General features: G+C 41.2%; 3 protein-coding genes across 3 annotated transcripts in view; 2 read left to right on the forward strand and 1 right to left on the reverse strand.

The window, feature by feature from the left end:
• Positions 1-565: 565 nt before the first annotated feature.
• Positions 566-3,460, forward strand: LOC134095919 (chemokine-like factor). Its single transcript, XM_062549631.1, has 4 exons — positions 566-723; positions 1,567-1,722; positions 2,601-2,696; positions 3,000-3,460. The coding sequence occupies exons 1-4, from the start codon at positions 592-594 to the stop codon at positions 3,084-3,086; spliced, it is 471 nt and encodes a 156-aa protein (XP_062405615.1). The 5' UTR covers positions 566-591; the 3' UTR covers positions 3,087-3,460.
• Positions 3,461-3,884: 424 nt separating this feature from the next.
• cmtm3 (CKLF-like MARVEL transmembrane domain containing 3) lies at positions 3,885-12,755 on the forward strand. The gene is made up of 5 exons (XM_062549630.1): positions 3,885-4,149; positions 7,622-7,777; positions 8,141-8,236; positions 8,676-8,799; positions 11,368-12,755. The coding sequence occupies exons 1-5, from the start codon at positions 4,036-4,038 to the stop codon at positions 11,391-11,393; spliced, it is 516 nt and encodes a 171-aa protein (XP_062405614.1). The 5' UTR covers positions 3,885-4,035; the 3' UTR covers positions 11,394-12,755.
• Positions 12,756-12,875: 120 nt separating this feature from the next.
• The window catches only part of cmtm4 (CKLF-like MARVEL transmembrane domain containing 4), a 27,553-nt gene continuing 24,768 nt past the window's right edge, over positions 12,876-15,660 (reverse strand). Inside the window, exon 4 of the mRNA XM_062549372.1 lies at positions 12,876-15,660. This exon is cut by the window's right edge and continues 656 nt beyond it. The gene's annotated coding sequence lies outside the window, so the exon portion shown is untranslated.

Consider the following 15,660-nt stretch of genomic DNA (forward strand, 5'->3'; position numbering starts at 1 on the left):
AGAAGGCAAACATGTTATAGGTAACAGAACATCATAGAACTAGAAATCTACTGTTAGTTATTTTTCATAAGGGACAGGCCACTGCCTGATAGCCTACTGTATAATACACACACACACACACACACACACACACACACACACACACAGTATATATATGCTAAATCTTACATTAAACATGTGTTATGATTAATGTGCAAAAACACAGGGGTATGGCAGTAGGCCTATACAATTTTATGGTAAGGGTCCTGACTACTTGAGTCTTAAGTTTGCTCCAGAAGTCAGCGGCAGGCCTACATTTTAACATCTCTCATATATGATAGGGTAAGGAATAGATTTGAAATGTATTGCCTATAGTCCAGTGTTTTTCAAAAATACGCTTGTAGCTATTCTGAATCTCAATTGGTGATGTGTATTTTACTTGATGTGTATTCTACTTGGACTGTGTAACATTTTGTATTGTGTCTTCATTATGACATTATATTGTGTGTGTGAATTTGTGGACGCAGATCCTTTTAGAGACATAACATAGCTGTCAGATATGATTTCCTGAAACTAGAACTGTTAATGAGGAAGCCAGCAGCAATACTGAAAATGTGCAACGGAAGAAGCAGAGTCACTATGACAGAAGACATGTCGGCCAAAGGGGAGACAAGCTCAACCTCCGTAGAGGTCAATACAGCTCTACTGAAATCCATTAAAGGAGGCCTGAAGATTGCTGAAATTGTGAGTCGTGCTTATTGACAGAAACCAAAGAAACAATAGCAGCAATATAAATGTCCCCTTTTAGTCAAGAATATAACCTGAAGTAGATTGTGTGTTTTGCACATAAACTAGGCCTACTTCTGACCTGTAGGAAATATAATGTTTTTTATTTGAATGCCAATTAAAAACATGTGTGCGTATGTCTATAGTAATGCAGAGATGGGTGTTTGGTCAAAGGCAGACCACAAGTGACTGAAGAGGAAGTAAGAGATGGGATAGATAAAGAGGTTGACGTCTCAGCACACATGTAGGTGTTACGAGATTAATGTCGCTCCTCATGTTAAAGTGTCATCCAGTATGATCTTTAATGTATCTTTTGTGGTATACCTGTGAAAGGGCATGTGTTGACACATCAACACAAAATGAAACATGAAAAAGGGAACCTAGCCCTGGCTAAGTCCTAAGTCCTCGTCACAGCATTGAGAGACCATATTGAAGCATACCCACTAGGGGGCAGTGGACTGATGAGGGTAAATGTGGTTTATATCTGGTGGTGATGGTGGGTAGAAGTGAAAGATGGTGGGAAGTGGTTGGCTCACAGTCCTTACTTTTAAGGCATACGACTCACTATAATTCTTAGAAATTGTATTATTCAAGAAAGCGCTACATCGACTATACCTTATGGTTTGTCTCTGTCGCCATGACTCCATGACATGTAGCAGTTTTTGTTACTTCTGGTTCAACTATTGCAGGATGCTAGATAAGAAAAAATGAAGAAAATGAGAGAATGAAATTTAAACTAACCCAGCCGGCTATCTTTAACCAATACGGCTATCCTATTCTTTATACTGTGTTGTGTTTCAGGTGGTTGTTTTTGTGGCTTTCCTGTGCTATGCAGTGGCCTCCAGGCCTCCCTACATTGCTGCCACTCTTATGGAGCTCCTGATCACCACAGGCTTTCTGCTGCTCTATCTCTTCAAACTCAACAAAACCATCACATTCTTCTTCTGGCCTCTCATTGTAAGAGTCAACTCAATGTACAGTCCATAAGAAATATGTTTAGTTTGGTTTACTTGATTAGGATCCTCAGTGGCAGCCTCTCTAATCCTCTGGGTACCCAAATAGTTGAAAAACATTTTATATCACAGTTCCGTACAAAATGCTCCCATGACTGTTGTTATATTCAAAACATTGTCCAAAGACAATGTAGTAAGATGAATAGATAGATAGATGGATAGATAGATAGATAGACAGATAGATTACTTTATTCGTCCCCAAAGGGAAATTATGGTATTAATTTGCCATACAATAGAGGTTTTTACACTGTCAATGCAGGCCACAGCTCATCTCAGGCCCTGCACTCATGCACCAACTTGTAACTCCAAATGTCAGTTATGGGCATATCTGTATATCACAATGTACAGTCCATAAGCAATATGTTTAGTTTGGTTTAGTTGATTAGGATCCTCAGTGGCAGCCTCTCTAATCCTCTGGGTACCCAAATAGTTGAAAAACATTTTATATCACAGTTCCGTACAAAATGCTCCCATGACTGTTGTTATATTCAAAACATTGTCCAAAGACAATGTAGTAAGATGAATAGATAGATAGATAGATAGATAGATAGATAGATAGATAGATAGATAGATAGATAGATAGATTACATTATTCGTCCCCAAAGGGAAATTATGGTATTAATTTGCCATACAATAGAGGTTTTTACACTGTCAATGCAGGCCACAGCTCATCTCAGGCCCTGCACTCATGCACCAACTTGTTACTCCAAATGTCAGTTATGGGCATATCTGTATATCACAAGTTAAACAAAAAAATGCATACCTGAAAATGTACAAACATTGTTTTCATGCACAATCTAAATGCTTCTCTTTTTGCTCTAGGATGTGTTGAACTCAGTCTTTGCATCGGTGTTCATGTTCATTCTTAGTGTGGTGGCTCTCTCCACGGACACACTCACAGCCACTGTGGCCGGAGCGGTGGGTGGAACAACATACTTTACATATCAATCACCAATAGCAAACAAATCAGATGGATGAGATTAGAAACATTTCCATTTTATACAGTATACACAACCAAAATAATACAGAAGTGAACAGTGTTACCAGCATTAGGTGGTAATAAGAAAAGGCAACACACTATATTACATGCAATGCAGGCTGATTACAAACAGTATCACAGCTAGTACTTTGTGTTTAAATCTCAGCTGACATTGTTATGTTAGTAGTAGTCTGAATTGATGATTGGGGACCTCAATATTGTCCACTTGTGCTTGCTTGCAGATTGTGGGGTTCATTTGTGCAATTCTATGGGGAGTTGATGGTTTCCTACTGTTTAAGAAAATCACCTTCAATCAAAGGAGAACCTAACGGACACAGATGTATTTCACATTGTGGACTGAGGCTGTCACATGTGTGAATGTGATGCAACATCATTTATTCAGAGACATTGTTGTCCATGCCTCAACTCTGGTGTATTTTTTCCTGGATGATAGGATCAATATCATCATTCTGTAATGGGAGTTGTCACTTGCATTTTAATGTTCAAAGCATTATTCCAAAAGACAGGTAAATAGTCCTACCTCAATTTGGACATGGGCCGTTTTAAAAAGGTGTACTTACAAATGTGTGCATTTTATCCACTTGTAGCCTAATTGAGGACCCAGTACTGATCTGCTAGTAGACTGCTGACTGCCCTATAGTCTGAAGGCTTCCATGTCCACCATGCATTGTTTAATTAAAGGGTTTACAAACAAAACAAGGGTTTACTTACAAATGTGTGCATTTTATCCACTTGTAGCCTAATAGAGGACCCAGTACTGATCTGCTAGTAGACTGCTGACTGCCCTATAGTCTGAAGGCTTCCATGTCCACCATGCATTGTTTAATTAAAGGGTTTGTGGTTAATAACCTATTCTTATTATAATGGATGCCTCCTCTACGCTTATAATAAATATGTCTGTGCATTAATCTTCCACCTCAGTAATTACAACACGCCAGCTTAAGAGCAGTTGTTTCATGCTAAGTTGGCTCCCGTGCTGATATTACAGAGCCCCCTGCCCGAGGGGACAGCTCGCCCACATTCTTTTAAGTTAACGCTCTCCAGATTTGCAGAATGCAGATGTTGCGCTTTGGTGCTCTGTACGTTTCCGCGCTGTCACTATTTCCGTTTCCACTTCGGGGGTTGGGGGACAGAAAGACACGCCGTTGGTCTCTCTAACGTTTTTTTTCTACGTTCTCTCTGTGCTGTCAGCTGCAGGACAGAGGGAGAGGAGTGAAACTTTTTCATTGAATCGTCACACTTCTTTGTATCCGCGCAATGGGGGATATCGAGGCTCCCGACTCAACGAGATCGCGCCATGCAATTTTCTCTCTTCTGCCGACCAAAGAGTTCGTTACATCCCGAAAAGGAACGCTTCTTATCGGCGAAGTGGTAATAACATTCATATAGTCTACTAATTCACTGTTTTCGTATAATGTGTGCTAGTTAGACAACTTACGTGCAGGCTGTTGTAGTTGGTATTCCCAATAAAACTTAAATACTGTTTAGAAAAATAGACACAAGAAAAACTTTGGAATCAACAGATGGATGCACATATCACACTATGTAGCGGACTATATGCGATTCATTGTGCGTGCTGTGCAGCTATGAATGAATGGATACTGCTGTGAACCTTTGCTATTTAGGTCAATCACACGATTCCCATTTGTTTAGAGGAGGGGTTTTTGAGATGTGTGAGGAAAAAGTTTTGTTTTAACGCGAATTTTTGATACATCTTTCATATAGTCGTCCGAATGATCTGATCTTAAGTGGTGATTCACATCTTTATCTTTGCTTTCAATAGGCTAAATCAACAGATGTTGCATGTTTGTGTGTGTGTGTGTGTGTGTGTGTGTGTGTTCTGGCGTCTCCCTCCCTATAGCTTAGGCCAGGTGCGCATAGTTTATGTCCAGTTTAGAACGTTTTTTGAGCGTAGTCTTCAATGCATAACCTACTTGCTAAGTTTCTTGAGTTAATCACAGATGCTGACGCTAGTAATACTACAGACCACCCCCTCCAGCAGGAAATGTTGTAAGTGGGTGTGTCAGACTGAAAATAGTGATGTAACTGACGAAAAAATATCAATCAGCATTTTATGCCAACTAAATCTGACCATGCTGACTGCCGGGGCTTCAGGGTAAGTGGTTGCCTACAAGTAGGGTGATTCGGCTGCACCGTGTGGTTGTCATGTGAGTGACATTTGTCTCTTTTTGACATGCCTGTGAATGCAGCCTCCCTTATAGCCTTCGCCGAGGGGCATTCCGCTTTGACCCATTAACCTACAGTCAAAAGTATCCACCCGCAGGAACAATAGCGCCTCTTTTTAAGTTGTCATTCTCTAAGGAGAGGGGATTTCTACAGCCGCCCACTTTTATGACATCCTAGACAGCCTGTCTGTTGAGTAGATCGGCTGACATCGGCGCCAAGACTGGCCCAGAGTCGGCACCGATCTGGGATCTGGTTTCAGCATGGCCGCGTTATGCCGTCCTGATGAGGATGTCAGCCAGTGGCTGAGGCATGGAAAAACTGAAATCAAATCCAAAACATGTGGTGAGGGACAGCTGGAAAATGCATACACTGTTATTTTAAGTGGAATGACAGTTACTCATTGTAGTGCTCTGGAATTCTTCTGGAATTATTAGGGAATTTTCATAGAAAAAGAAAAACTGAAACCAGGAAGAGTGCCCATCGCCCCGAGGAAGACATTTGGTTGTATTCGTTTTGTTAAATGATGGTTTTGAATAGCCTATGACAAAACTGAACTTGCAGTGGGGAAATAACTGAATGCACATATTTCATCTGAAAACCCCATGAAATCTTATCTCAAATAGTTTTCCAAATATTCTTCTCCTATCCATATGTAACTGAAAAGCTAATATGCATGGTAACCCATGGTGTAAGAGACTGCGAATGCAAGTTTCAACCTAGAGTGTCTAAAAACAACAGGTAACTTCAGACAAGTGTCCTTCTTCAGATGTACTTCCAAACAGCATGCTTCTATAGCTTGCAGATGGACCTTTTAAGGACTATTTAAGACCATGTAAGCGAAACGGAAACAGAGAGCTTGCAACAGGACACCATTCTCTTGCAAATACAAAGCCACTGACCACTATTATTATAGAGCATAAACCTATACACAGCACAGCAGAGTGACATTTGTACCACAGAGAGTGTGTCTTATCTGCCTAATCTGGTATATGTGCAGCTTTCAGCTGAAAGTGCAGTGTGCAGGGCAGGTTTCACTTACTCTGAGGTTCAGCCAGCTACCCTTTTTTTTCTAACCAAAACAAAATGCCTGCCTCTCTCTGTAAAGAACGCAGGGAAGAGTTCTTAACAACAAAGGGATTGTGTAGTGTGGTGGTGTGTGTTAGCACTCTGTGCCGGATATTCTGATGACATGCTTCCCAGAGAAAGTGCACATCCTGAGTTTTATGTCTGTCCTGTGTGTTTATAGATGGGACAGCATGCTGCTATCAAAGAGCAGCTCTGCATGTGTACAGTTTATGGTCGTGCGGTCTGTCTGCATACGTTTCACTTACACTCTCTGACAACTGTCCTCTGTTGAACTGCCTTCTGTGTTTATGTGAGCAAGTGTGTGTGTGTGTGGGGGGGGGGGGGGGGGGGGAGTGGGTGTATGTGTTGTGTGCTCAAGTGAATACCATGTTAAACTACTGACCACATAGAAGGTAAAAAATAGAGGTTCCCTATATGAATAGGATACTTAATAATAAAGAGCACACCTCCATTCACTGTTTAACAATGTTAATTTCATAACTTTGTCATCATATGTCAGAGGTGACCTATCCATGGGTCTAGCAAATAAAATCATGGGCCTTAATTACATTTACATTACATTTATTTATGTATTTATTCAGCAGATGCTTTCTGATCTAAAGCGACTTACAGAAGAGTATAGAGTACCATTCAAGCAGCAGTGCAGAAGAGACCTTAGCGGGGATTTACTACTGCATCTGACAGTACTATTACTAGAGGATAAGAGCGTTGGCATGATAAGTACTTGTCAAAGTGTGGCAGGAGGAGAGAGTGGTACAACAAGGAGGTAGAGGAGGGGAGAGACGGATGACAGGGACGCACATGGTACGTGGAGTGCAAAATGTATCAACAAAGTTCTCGTACATTCACTACACAATAGCTATCATATGTAGGAATTTTCTGTCAACTCATCAGTGTTTGTGGTTTGGGTCTCACCCATGCTGTTAAATGAGCTAATTAAGTTTACTATTATTGTTATTTTGTTATTAAATAACTTAACTAAGACTTAAAACGTTTCGCTCTCTATCAAATTAGTGTCTCGTGTTGTGTTATACTGGTATGAGAGAGAAAAACAACAACAAGTTTTGTATGTTAGCTACAGCTACAGCGACGAGGCCATATTGGTTCCTGACTCTGTAGTGTAGTCCGTCAGATTATGGCCATGTCTGTTTCAGGTAGTGGGGCTGTCTAGGACTGGATGCTCTTAGTGATTGTAATCTTTGGCCTTAAGTGCATTGGCAGGTTTGCACAGTGTTGAATGTCCAAAAGGTGCTGGATGTAGATGACTGGCTGCATGTGTCGACTTCAGTGCAGACACTGAGGAACTCCTGACTGCTGTCTGAGGAACTCCTAACAGTTGATCTTCTGATGTATGCCCACTTCCTGAAGTCAAGGTCAAAAGTGACTGTGCGGGTTTGGTGAAGTGTATTGTGTAAAAGCTTCATGTAATAGTGACATTCTAAAATGTGTTCCTTCACGAAGCAGATGAACAGTTTTCTCTTCCATTTTGACCCTCTTGCCCTCTTCTTTCATTCTGTCATTCTTTCTGCCCCCCCTCTCTCTCTTTCTCTCTCTCTCTCTCTCTCTCTAGATCCTGTCCTTTGTGGACTTTATTTGCTTCGTAGCGTCCACAGCAGCTGCGTTTGTGACTGCTCCTCTCATAGAGTTCCTGGCGGCTCTTTTCCTCCTCTTCGCCTACTCCACCAAGATCAATGAGCGCTTCAAGGGCTTCCATTGGCCCCTGATGGTAATACAGCTCTATACAGCTTACATACCTGGGGAAGGATCTCAGTAGGATCATTATCTAATTGTGCATCAACTGTAACATGTGCAGTACCTGTTTAGAGGGCTTGTTTACATAGATTGCTTGTGTGTGGCAACTTTTGTTTCTTCACTTCCTGTTGATAATCTTCAATTATGGTAATCTTGCAACCAGGCTGATGTGTGTAATGTGTAATGTTAACCTGCATATCAGATTGGGCATGTTGTGGAGTGGTTTGTGAGTTGTGGGCTGAATGTTTGATCACCTCTAACTGACCCCCCCCCCCCCCCCCACCAACACACACCCTACCCAACACACACACCCTGTGTCTCCAACTCCCCGATGAAGGACTTTTTGCGTTGTGTCAGCGCATCCATCATCTTCTTCATCATCTCCATAATTGCCGTATCCAAGTATCCTGATGGAGCTTCCAAAGCAGCAGGGGTAAGTTTGAAGAAGTCAGAAGTGTGTGTGTGTTTGTGTGTGTGTGTGTGTGTGTGTGTGTGTGTGTGTGTGTGTGTGTGCCTGCCTGCGTGCGTGTGTGTGTGCGTGCTGTTGCCCGATTCTATTCTTTTGCTCATGTTTTCCAAACAATGCTTATATGGAGGAATTCTAAGCGCATTAGATAAAGATGTACTGTACCAGTGAGATTTCATTCATTCATTCATCATCTAAATGTAAATGTCCTAAATGTCTTATTCAAAACAGATAATACCAAATGATAAATGTGTAATTGCTATTCTGTCTGTCAGTCTGAGACTGTGTGCTTTTCCCCTTTTTCTTATCTGAAATTGTGTAGGTACTCCTTTAAATTAAGTGAACTTGCCTGAAACTCATTTTCTGCCTATCAGTATCTCATATCAATTTCCCCTTTTGCTTCCAGTTATTTGGTTTCATCGCCACCATATTCTTTGCACTCGACTTCTATTTGATCTTTAACGACCTCGCCAATTTCCTCAAAGCGGGAGGCGGAGGGGAGTCAACTGACGACCCACCCACACCCCCAGGTACGTGCTGTCTTGACCTGTTCCCCTTTCTTTTTGAATTCGATACCACAGGAGTGTGTTCTTTTGTCACTTGTGAAGGAAAAAAATAAGACACGCACACATACACAGAAACTGACTAGTCACTAGCCAGTTTCAGGGGCAGCCACATTGCCTCGTGTGTGTGTGTGTGTGTGCTCGTGCATGTGTGCGTGTCTTATTTTTTTCCTTCTGTTTTTAGTTTTGATGAAATAGTATCTATGGATTAGTGTGGGAATCACACAGCATTGGCATTGTCAACAGCGGGGGTGTTCTGAGCACCAAAGCCATGGCATCTTAGTCTGGTTTTGACCATACTAAGCTCAATCTTTTAAGATTGAACATTAGTCTGGGGAGGCTGTGCTTTGTTTCTACTGCACTTAGCGTCGCTTAAAGGGATATTCCGCCATTTTTGGAAATACGCTCATTTTCCACCTCCCCTCGAGCAAAACAATCGATATTTACCTTGCTCCCGTTCATCCAGCCATTCTGTGAGTCTGGCGATACAACTTTTAGCTTCAGCCTAGCATAGATCATTGAATTGGATTAGACCATTAGCTTCTCGCCTGCTAGCTTCATGTTTAATGGTGACTGAGATTTCTGGTAATTTTCCCATTTAAAACATGTCTCCTCCCAAGTTAGAAAGTGCAATAAGACCAGCTGAAAATGAAACCTGGCGTTTTTGTAGGCTGATTTGACATGGAACTACACTCTCCTCTGGCGTAATAATCAAGGCAACTTGCAAACGTACCATAGGCGCAGTGATATCGTACGCAGCATCTGAAAATAGTCCCCATAGACAACAAGCAGTAGTAGTTCCAGTAGGTTGCAAGTTGCCTTGATTATTACGCCAGATGAGAGTGTAGTTCCATGTCAAATCAGCCTAGAAAAACACCAGGTTTCATTTTCAGTTGGTCTTATTGCACTTTCTAACTTGAGAGGAGACACGTTTTAAATGGGAAAATTACCAGAAATCGTAGTCACTTTTAAACATGAAGCTAGCAGGCGAGAAGCTAATGGTCTAATCCGATTCAATGATCTATGCTAGGCTGAAGCTAAAAGTTGTATCGCCAGACTCACAGAATGGCTGGATGAACGGGAGCAAGGTAAATATCGATTGTTTTGCTCGAGGGGAGGTGGAAAATGAGCGTATTTCCAAAAATGGCGGAATATCCCTTTAAGTTTCGTTATCGTCACATCACCGCCACCGGCCAATAGCGTGCCAGGACTAGCCGTTTCTGATTGGAGCCAAAGGTTCTGGCCAGGGGGTCAGGATTTGACTGATTAGCTTCGCCGATTAGCAAAGCACTTCCTCGTCGCCATTTTCCAGAAATACATCATGTCCGGTGCCGTTTTACCTGCGTTTTACTCATGCTGATTGGTGGCTGTTCCACTCTCAGCTCATGCACGAGCTTAGTGTGGGCACGAGCTCTCCTTCTGTACCTTACGTCAATCGGTAACCTGGCACTTAATTGGCTAAGTAAAACGGCACCGGAAACAAGCCCCTTGAAACGCCATGTTGAAGCCTGAAAAAATCGTTCAATTTTGGCACATTTCACTAGCCTAGCATTCCCATTGAAATGAATGGGGGCGGGACTTGTTCACTTTCTCCAGTTCTTATAATACCTCCATGGTTCTGGCAGTAAACAGAGGAGATACTGTAGATCTGCTGGTTTCCAGCCTGAGCTGCTGGGCGAAATTCAAATTCCCTGGAAGTTCAGGCAGGGTTCACCCAGCCTAATGCCATCTCTGATATTATTTCCATTCATGTGACAATAAAATCACTGATTGATTTATGTAGCAATATATGGTTTAGCATGCAAGTCAAAGAGTCAATCACGTTCAGTCTACAACATAAAACTTCAAGAATGCTTTCTGGTAGGCAGTGGCTGTTGGATAGTTAGCACCATGTTATAATGAGGGTCCCTTGGTGGTGGATTTGGTACATTGGGCTGGAGGTTTCTGAAACCATCTTGTTTCCTGTTCCACCCACATGACAGGAAATGAAATTAGATTCAATTAAAATGTTGCAAAGGGGTTTCTAGTAATTTCCTCATTGTAATTGCTGTTGTTGTAATGATTTGGTGTGCTGTTTGCTGTAATGAGGGGTGCTGTTGTGCACCAAGTGTATACAGGATGTTCCATATAAATATCTGCAAATCACCCCCTTAGATTTATAGACTATAGAACTAGAACATTGTTTGTCAACATTTAGTTTCTGACATTCTGTGACAACTTGAAATGTCAAGATTTTCATTTTTCTTCTGTTTTTGATCCACATACCCATCCACTTTCTGGACTCCCTCAGGGTCTTCTACATGACTCACCGCAAAAGCAGTCCTGTCAAAACTAGAGCTTAATAGTTGAATTACTAGAAACAACATTGGTGGAAGATTGGGCTGATGTACAACTTATGAGCTCCTTGTGTTTATTTTGACGTGTCATTGCCAGAGTTGAGCTATCAAATAGACTGTCACTAGGGACTTCTCACTTCCCTCACAACGAGTGCCAGATCTGCTTTTCTCATTTCCCTCCCTCCTCTCCCTCTCCTAGATGACTCAGATTCCGACTCGGACTGAGGAGGGGGGGATTTACCAGAATGACACTGGGTCGAGGCGTCCATTCTAGTGCCTGATGGAAAATAAGAATTGCCTTCTTGAGTCCACTGACCACTGATCTTTCACCACTACAGATGAATGCTGTATTGTACCTCACACTCACTGATGATAACAGTCAAAAGCATTATCTTTTGGACTATTGTTGAAGTGTTTTTGCTTTTGGTTTATAAAGTGAAGGCCATACAGTTTGTTTACAATGACTACCACCCTTCACCCCCAATCCCCCCTCGCTGTTTGAGTGTATGCTTGAAGCTGTGAATGTCTCGCAGTAGTTTTCCTAGCTAGCTCTGAGTTTGTTTACCGGGCTAAATCAGGACAAGTCAGATGACTTTAACCTTTTTTACAAAGATGAATCCAATAGACAAAGTATGTAATGAAAAAAAAGCCTGTCTGCTCTCTTTTCATATGTATAAAATGTTTTTAAAAATGTACTAGTTGGGAGATTTTTTTTTAATACAGTTACATTAAAATGATTAGCGACGTTGCTTGTTGAAAGTGGAGGGTAGAGACAGCCATCTTAAGTGTAACTGAGTTTCTGCACTCTCTTCATGTTTACAATCTTAAAGTGACCACAGCAAGTGTTGTCAGGTGACCCTCTCTTGCCCTTTTTAACAGGATTATTTGTACAGGACAAATATAGATATTGTAACAAACCAAAGCTAATGACGGTATCGAAGACGAAGAAGTTAAGCCATGGTCTTTAAATGCTAATAGCACTTCTGCCCAGAAACTGCACTGTTTTTCTTTCTTTCATACAGTATGTCAAGGGATGAATACTGAGAGGTCATATTTAGAAAGACAAGAGAAGCATTAGTATTAAATGAATGCTGTGTAGGTATACAGTGCTTAATGCTGAACATAAACGTGAACACTGTGTTACTTTGGAGGTAGCAAAACAGAACTTGTAAATAGGGACATACATATAGATACTATTGCAAGTATTGGTTTACGCAAAATTACAGTTCTGGGTTCATGAAAACATCAAGTCAATCCAGGGTCTCACAGAAAATGCATGGGCTCAGATTTCAGAGTTTCGGACTTCAAAGAGGCTTGCATGGCCACAAATTATATTGAGCTTTTTTACAGTTTTGTTTTTTCTCCAATTATAAGTCTTTGTGGAAGGCACTAAAAATCCAAGGTTATATCAAAGATGCACTGCTAATGCCACGCTTCCTAACTCATCCTCCACAACCACCATGCGTGTGTGTGTGCACCCATGTACGTGACTGTGTGTCGTGAAATTCCAAGCTTGCCTCATCACAGGGTGAAACTGCCAATAAGTTTGTAAACTGAAAGCCATATATATCCAATAAACATGTGTTCTTAAAATTCCCTGACTATGTTTTTGATTACTTCTGCCAATGTCATAACACACATCATGTATTAAACAAGCTCCCCACTGATTTGGTCTTCTAATGGAGGGTTGAAACAAACAACCGAGAGTGTCTGGAATCATTTAATTTTCATTGTAAGTTAGCAGACTCAAACCATGTGAACCCCACAATTAGCATTGGTAAATCTACATAGATTTCTATAAATACAAAAATACACATTTGAGTACTAAGTCAGAGAGTACACAACAGTACGCTAGAGAAGCATACAGAAATAAACTTGAGCAGAAATGGAGCATGGATCAGTTATTGTCCTTGGTTTGCATAACATCCATTTTCACAATGTCAGTTAAAAAAAAAGTCAAATCCAGGTGTAATTCATTAGACTTCAATAGAGATATAAGTGTGTGATTCAAGAATGTTTACATACAAACTCCTAGACAAGGTCATATTTACACATTGCTCTGGTTTGCTGAAGCCTTCTGTTAAAAAGTCTACCTTGTAAATTGATCCAGAATCAGTCATAACTCAAGTGCTTGACACTAAAGCTAGACAGATTTTAGAGGCTGGTCAAAGTTTTTGCACAGTATCATTGGCCAAAAAAGAGAGCTCTGCTATTGACATGTCAAAGCATAGCCTACCACATTTTTTCTTCTTCGAAGATATACACTTCAGACACTTATATAAATACACACTAGTGATTGTCTATAACCGTAAGCACACCCAAAACACATTATCTGTAGAAAAATCAGTTCACCCTTCACCATGTTTCCTTCAAACTAAATATTCCTGATGCCATTCAATTACGAAAAAAAAAAACACCCACATGAAATTTGAAATAAAAATCCACATCCACGGTAGAAGAGCATTAAGACAGAGGAGTATGTTGCAAAAACAGTTAACATTATGGAACACAGAAAGAGAGGCGGACTTCTGAACTGGATTTAGACGTGGCGCTGATTTGGCGCAAATGTGGCGCTGATGTCAGCCGAATCCCGGCCAGATCCAGGCCGGAGTCACCAGGCTACCAGGAAACGATTTGTCTCTCAATTTCCATTCATGTGTAAAGAATGACTTCTCATAACACTAAACTCCTCAGATTGGTCCTTCTAAATGAACTCACTTCAGCACACACACACACACACACACACACACACACACACACACACACACAGTTTTAAGGACGATTTTAAGGTGGTGTGAAGGTGTAACTGGCTGCTCTTTTTTTCATCTACTGCAAGGCACTCTAGGAAGGTGCATGACCCCAGTACACTAGCTCATATGCACAGGCCAATACAAAAACGCTAGTGCATGGTGAAGCGGAGCTGTTCTTCATAACTCGACACTGATAGAGAAGGTTGAAAAACAAAACATTCTTGTGAAAAACTGATTGAAATGCACACGCACAAAACCAAAACAAATATATGTGTTTGAATACACAACAATCCTTCAAACTGATCAAAATATACAAAATACCATTAGGACACAGAATAATTAGGAAACAATGTAGAGAGTCATACTCTGAATTCTGTAAAGGAAAAAAAACACATGGTCCACATGAACGAAGGAAGTTAGATACACGTCAATACATGAATGCCTTCATACTGATATGGCATGTACATTGTAGTTCTATGTACAAAACCTACATGTCCACACACACACACTGGAAAAAAAAAACTTATGTTACTCGTGGTATGTTACAGGAAGTACATCCTGTGTGTGTGTTTGTCTGTGTCTGTGTGTGTGTGTGAGAGAGAGAAAGGGAGAAAGAGAGATGATAGGAAAGCATGAGAGGGGCACCCTGATACAGTTCATCAAAGTACAAATCTACTTCTACCGTGTCCTCTGCTTCCATTTCCCTGAAAACACTACACTGGGACAAAATGGAGCGCTAGCATAGGTCCGGGCGAACCCTTGGAGGTTCACCACAAAAGTTATTTCCACATTAGCTTTCTACTTATTCTCTGCAGGCTCCGCTGCTAAAAATAGCCCTCTGCACAACAACACAACAGTCCTCACTGCTTAATTTCATTTGAGGAAGTTTCAAAAACAGCCCAAACGAGGGGGCCGTAACCATAACCATATCCTACTTCTTGTTTAATAACACATGTGAGGTCTTTCATACCATTATTCAACACATTCTTTGTGTTTGCCAGTTCAGGTTTAACATTCATCAACTGGCGGCCATTGCTGGAGGCCGTTCACCTGAGATTCCCACCTCAAAGGAGAAATCCGGCGATTTTTTTTTTCCGCCGAAATTCTCCTTTAATGGTTCTGTTATTTTACGTCTAAGAGCTTCTCCTTTACCGTACCTCAATTCCAGTACCGACCGCTCTTAAATTTCACGTTACCATCTGGCCACATAATGCTACATTTTAGTGCCACGCATTCATTAACCAGCTGAAGGTTGAAATGTCCATGGTCTCCATCACTTCACTCATTAAACCTGCAATGGATATAAAGTATTTACATGATCTGGAATCTGATCTCATTCATTTCTGCATGAAGGTCTTGTATGAAGGTTTGAGATAGCGTGTCACATTGTCATTAACTTGCCAGCTACAGTTTCTATGTAGGAGCCTTATACAGAACTACTGTACATACATGAAGTCACTGCTTGGCAATGTCTCTCTCTGAGTGTGTGTGTGTGTGTGTGATACAGAACAATTCACACCGTGCTTGCATGCATCAGGCATAGGTGCTTCTCAGCAGGCTAAGTGTGAACTGGTTGATACTGATGACAGAAAGTGCTTCTAAATGGTGTATTGTATGGCTCAGATACACATGTCCCAGACACCATCATGTTTCCTTCAGAGTACAGGTTGCACGTCCAACAGTGTGTGTCCTTCATCTTTATGAGGAACTTCAGGAGACCTTTGCTCATTGCGATCCTTGAA

This window comes from Sardina pilchardus, chromosome 11, assembly GCF_963854185.1.
Source record: "Sardina pilchardus chromosome 11, fSarPil1.1, whole genome shotgun sequence".
In the NCBI taxonomy this organism is placed as follows: Eukaryota; Metazoa; Chordata; class Actinopteri; order Clupeiformes; family Clupeidae; genus Sardina; species Sardina pilchardus.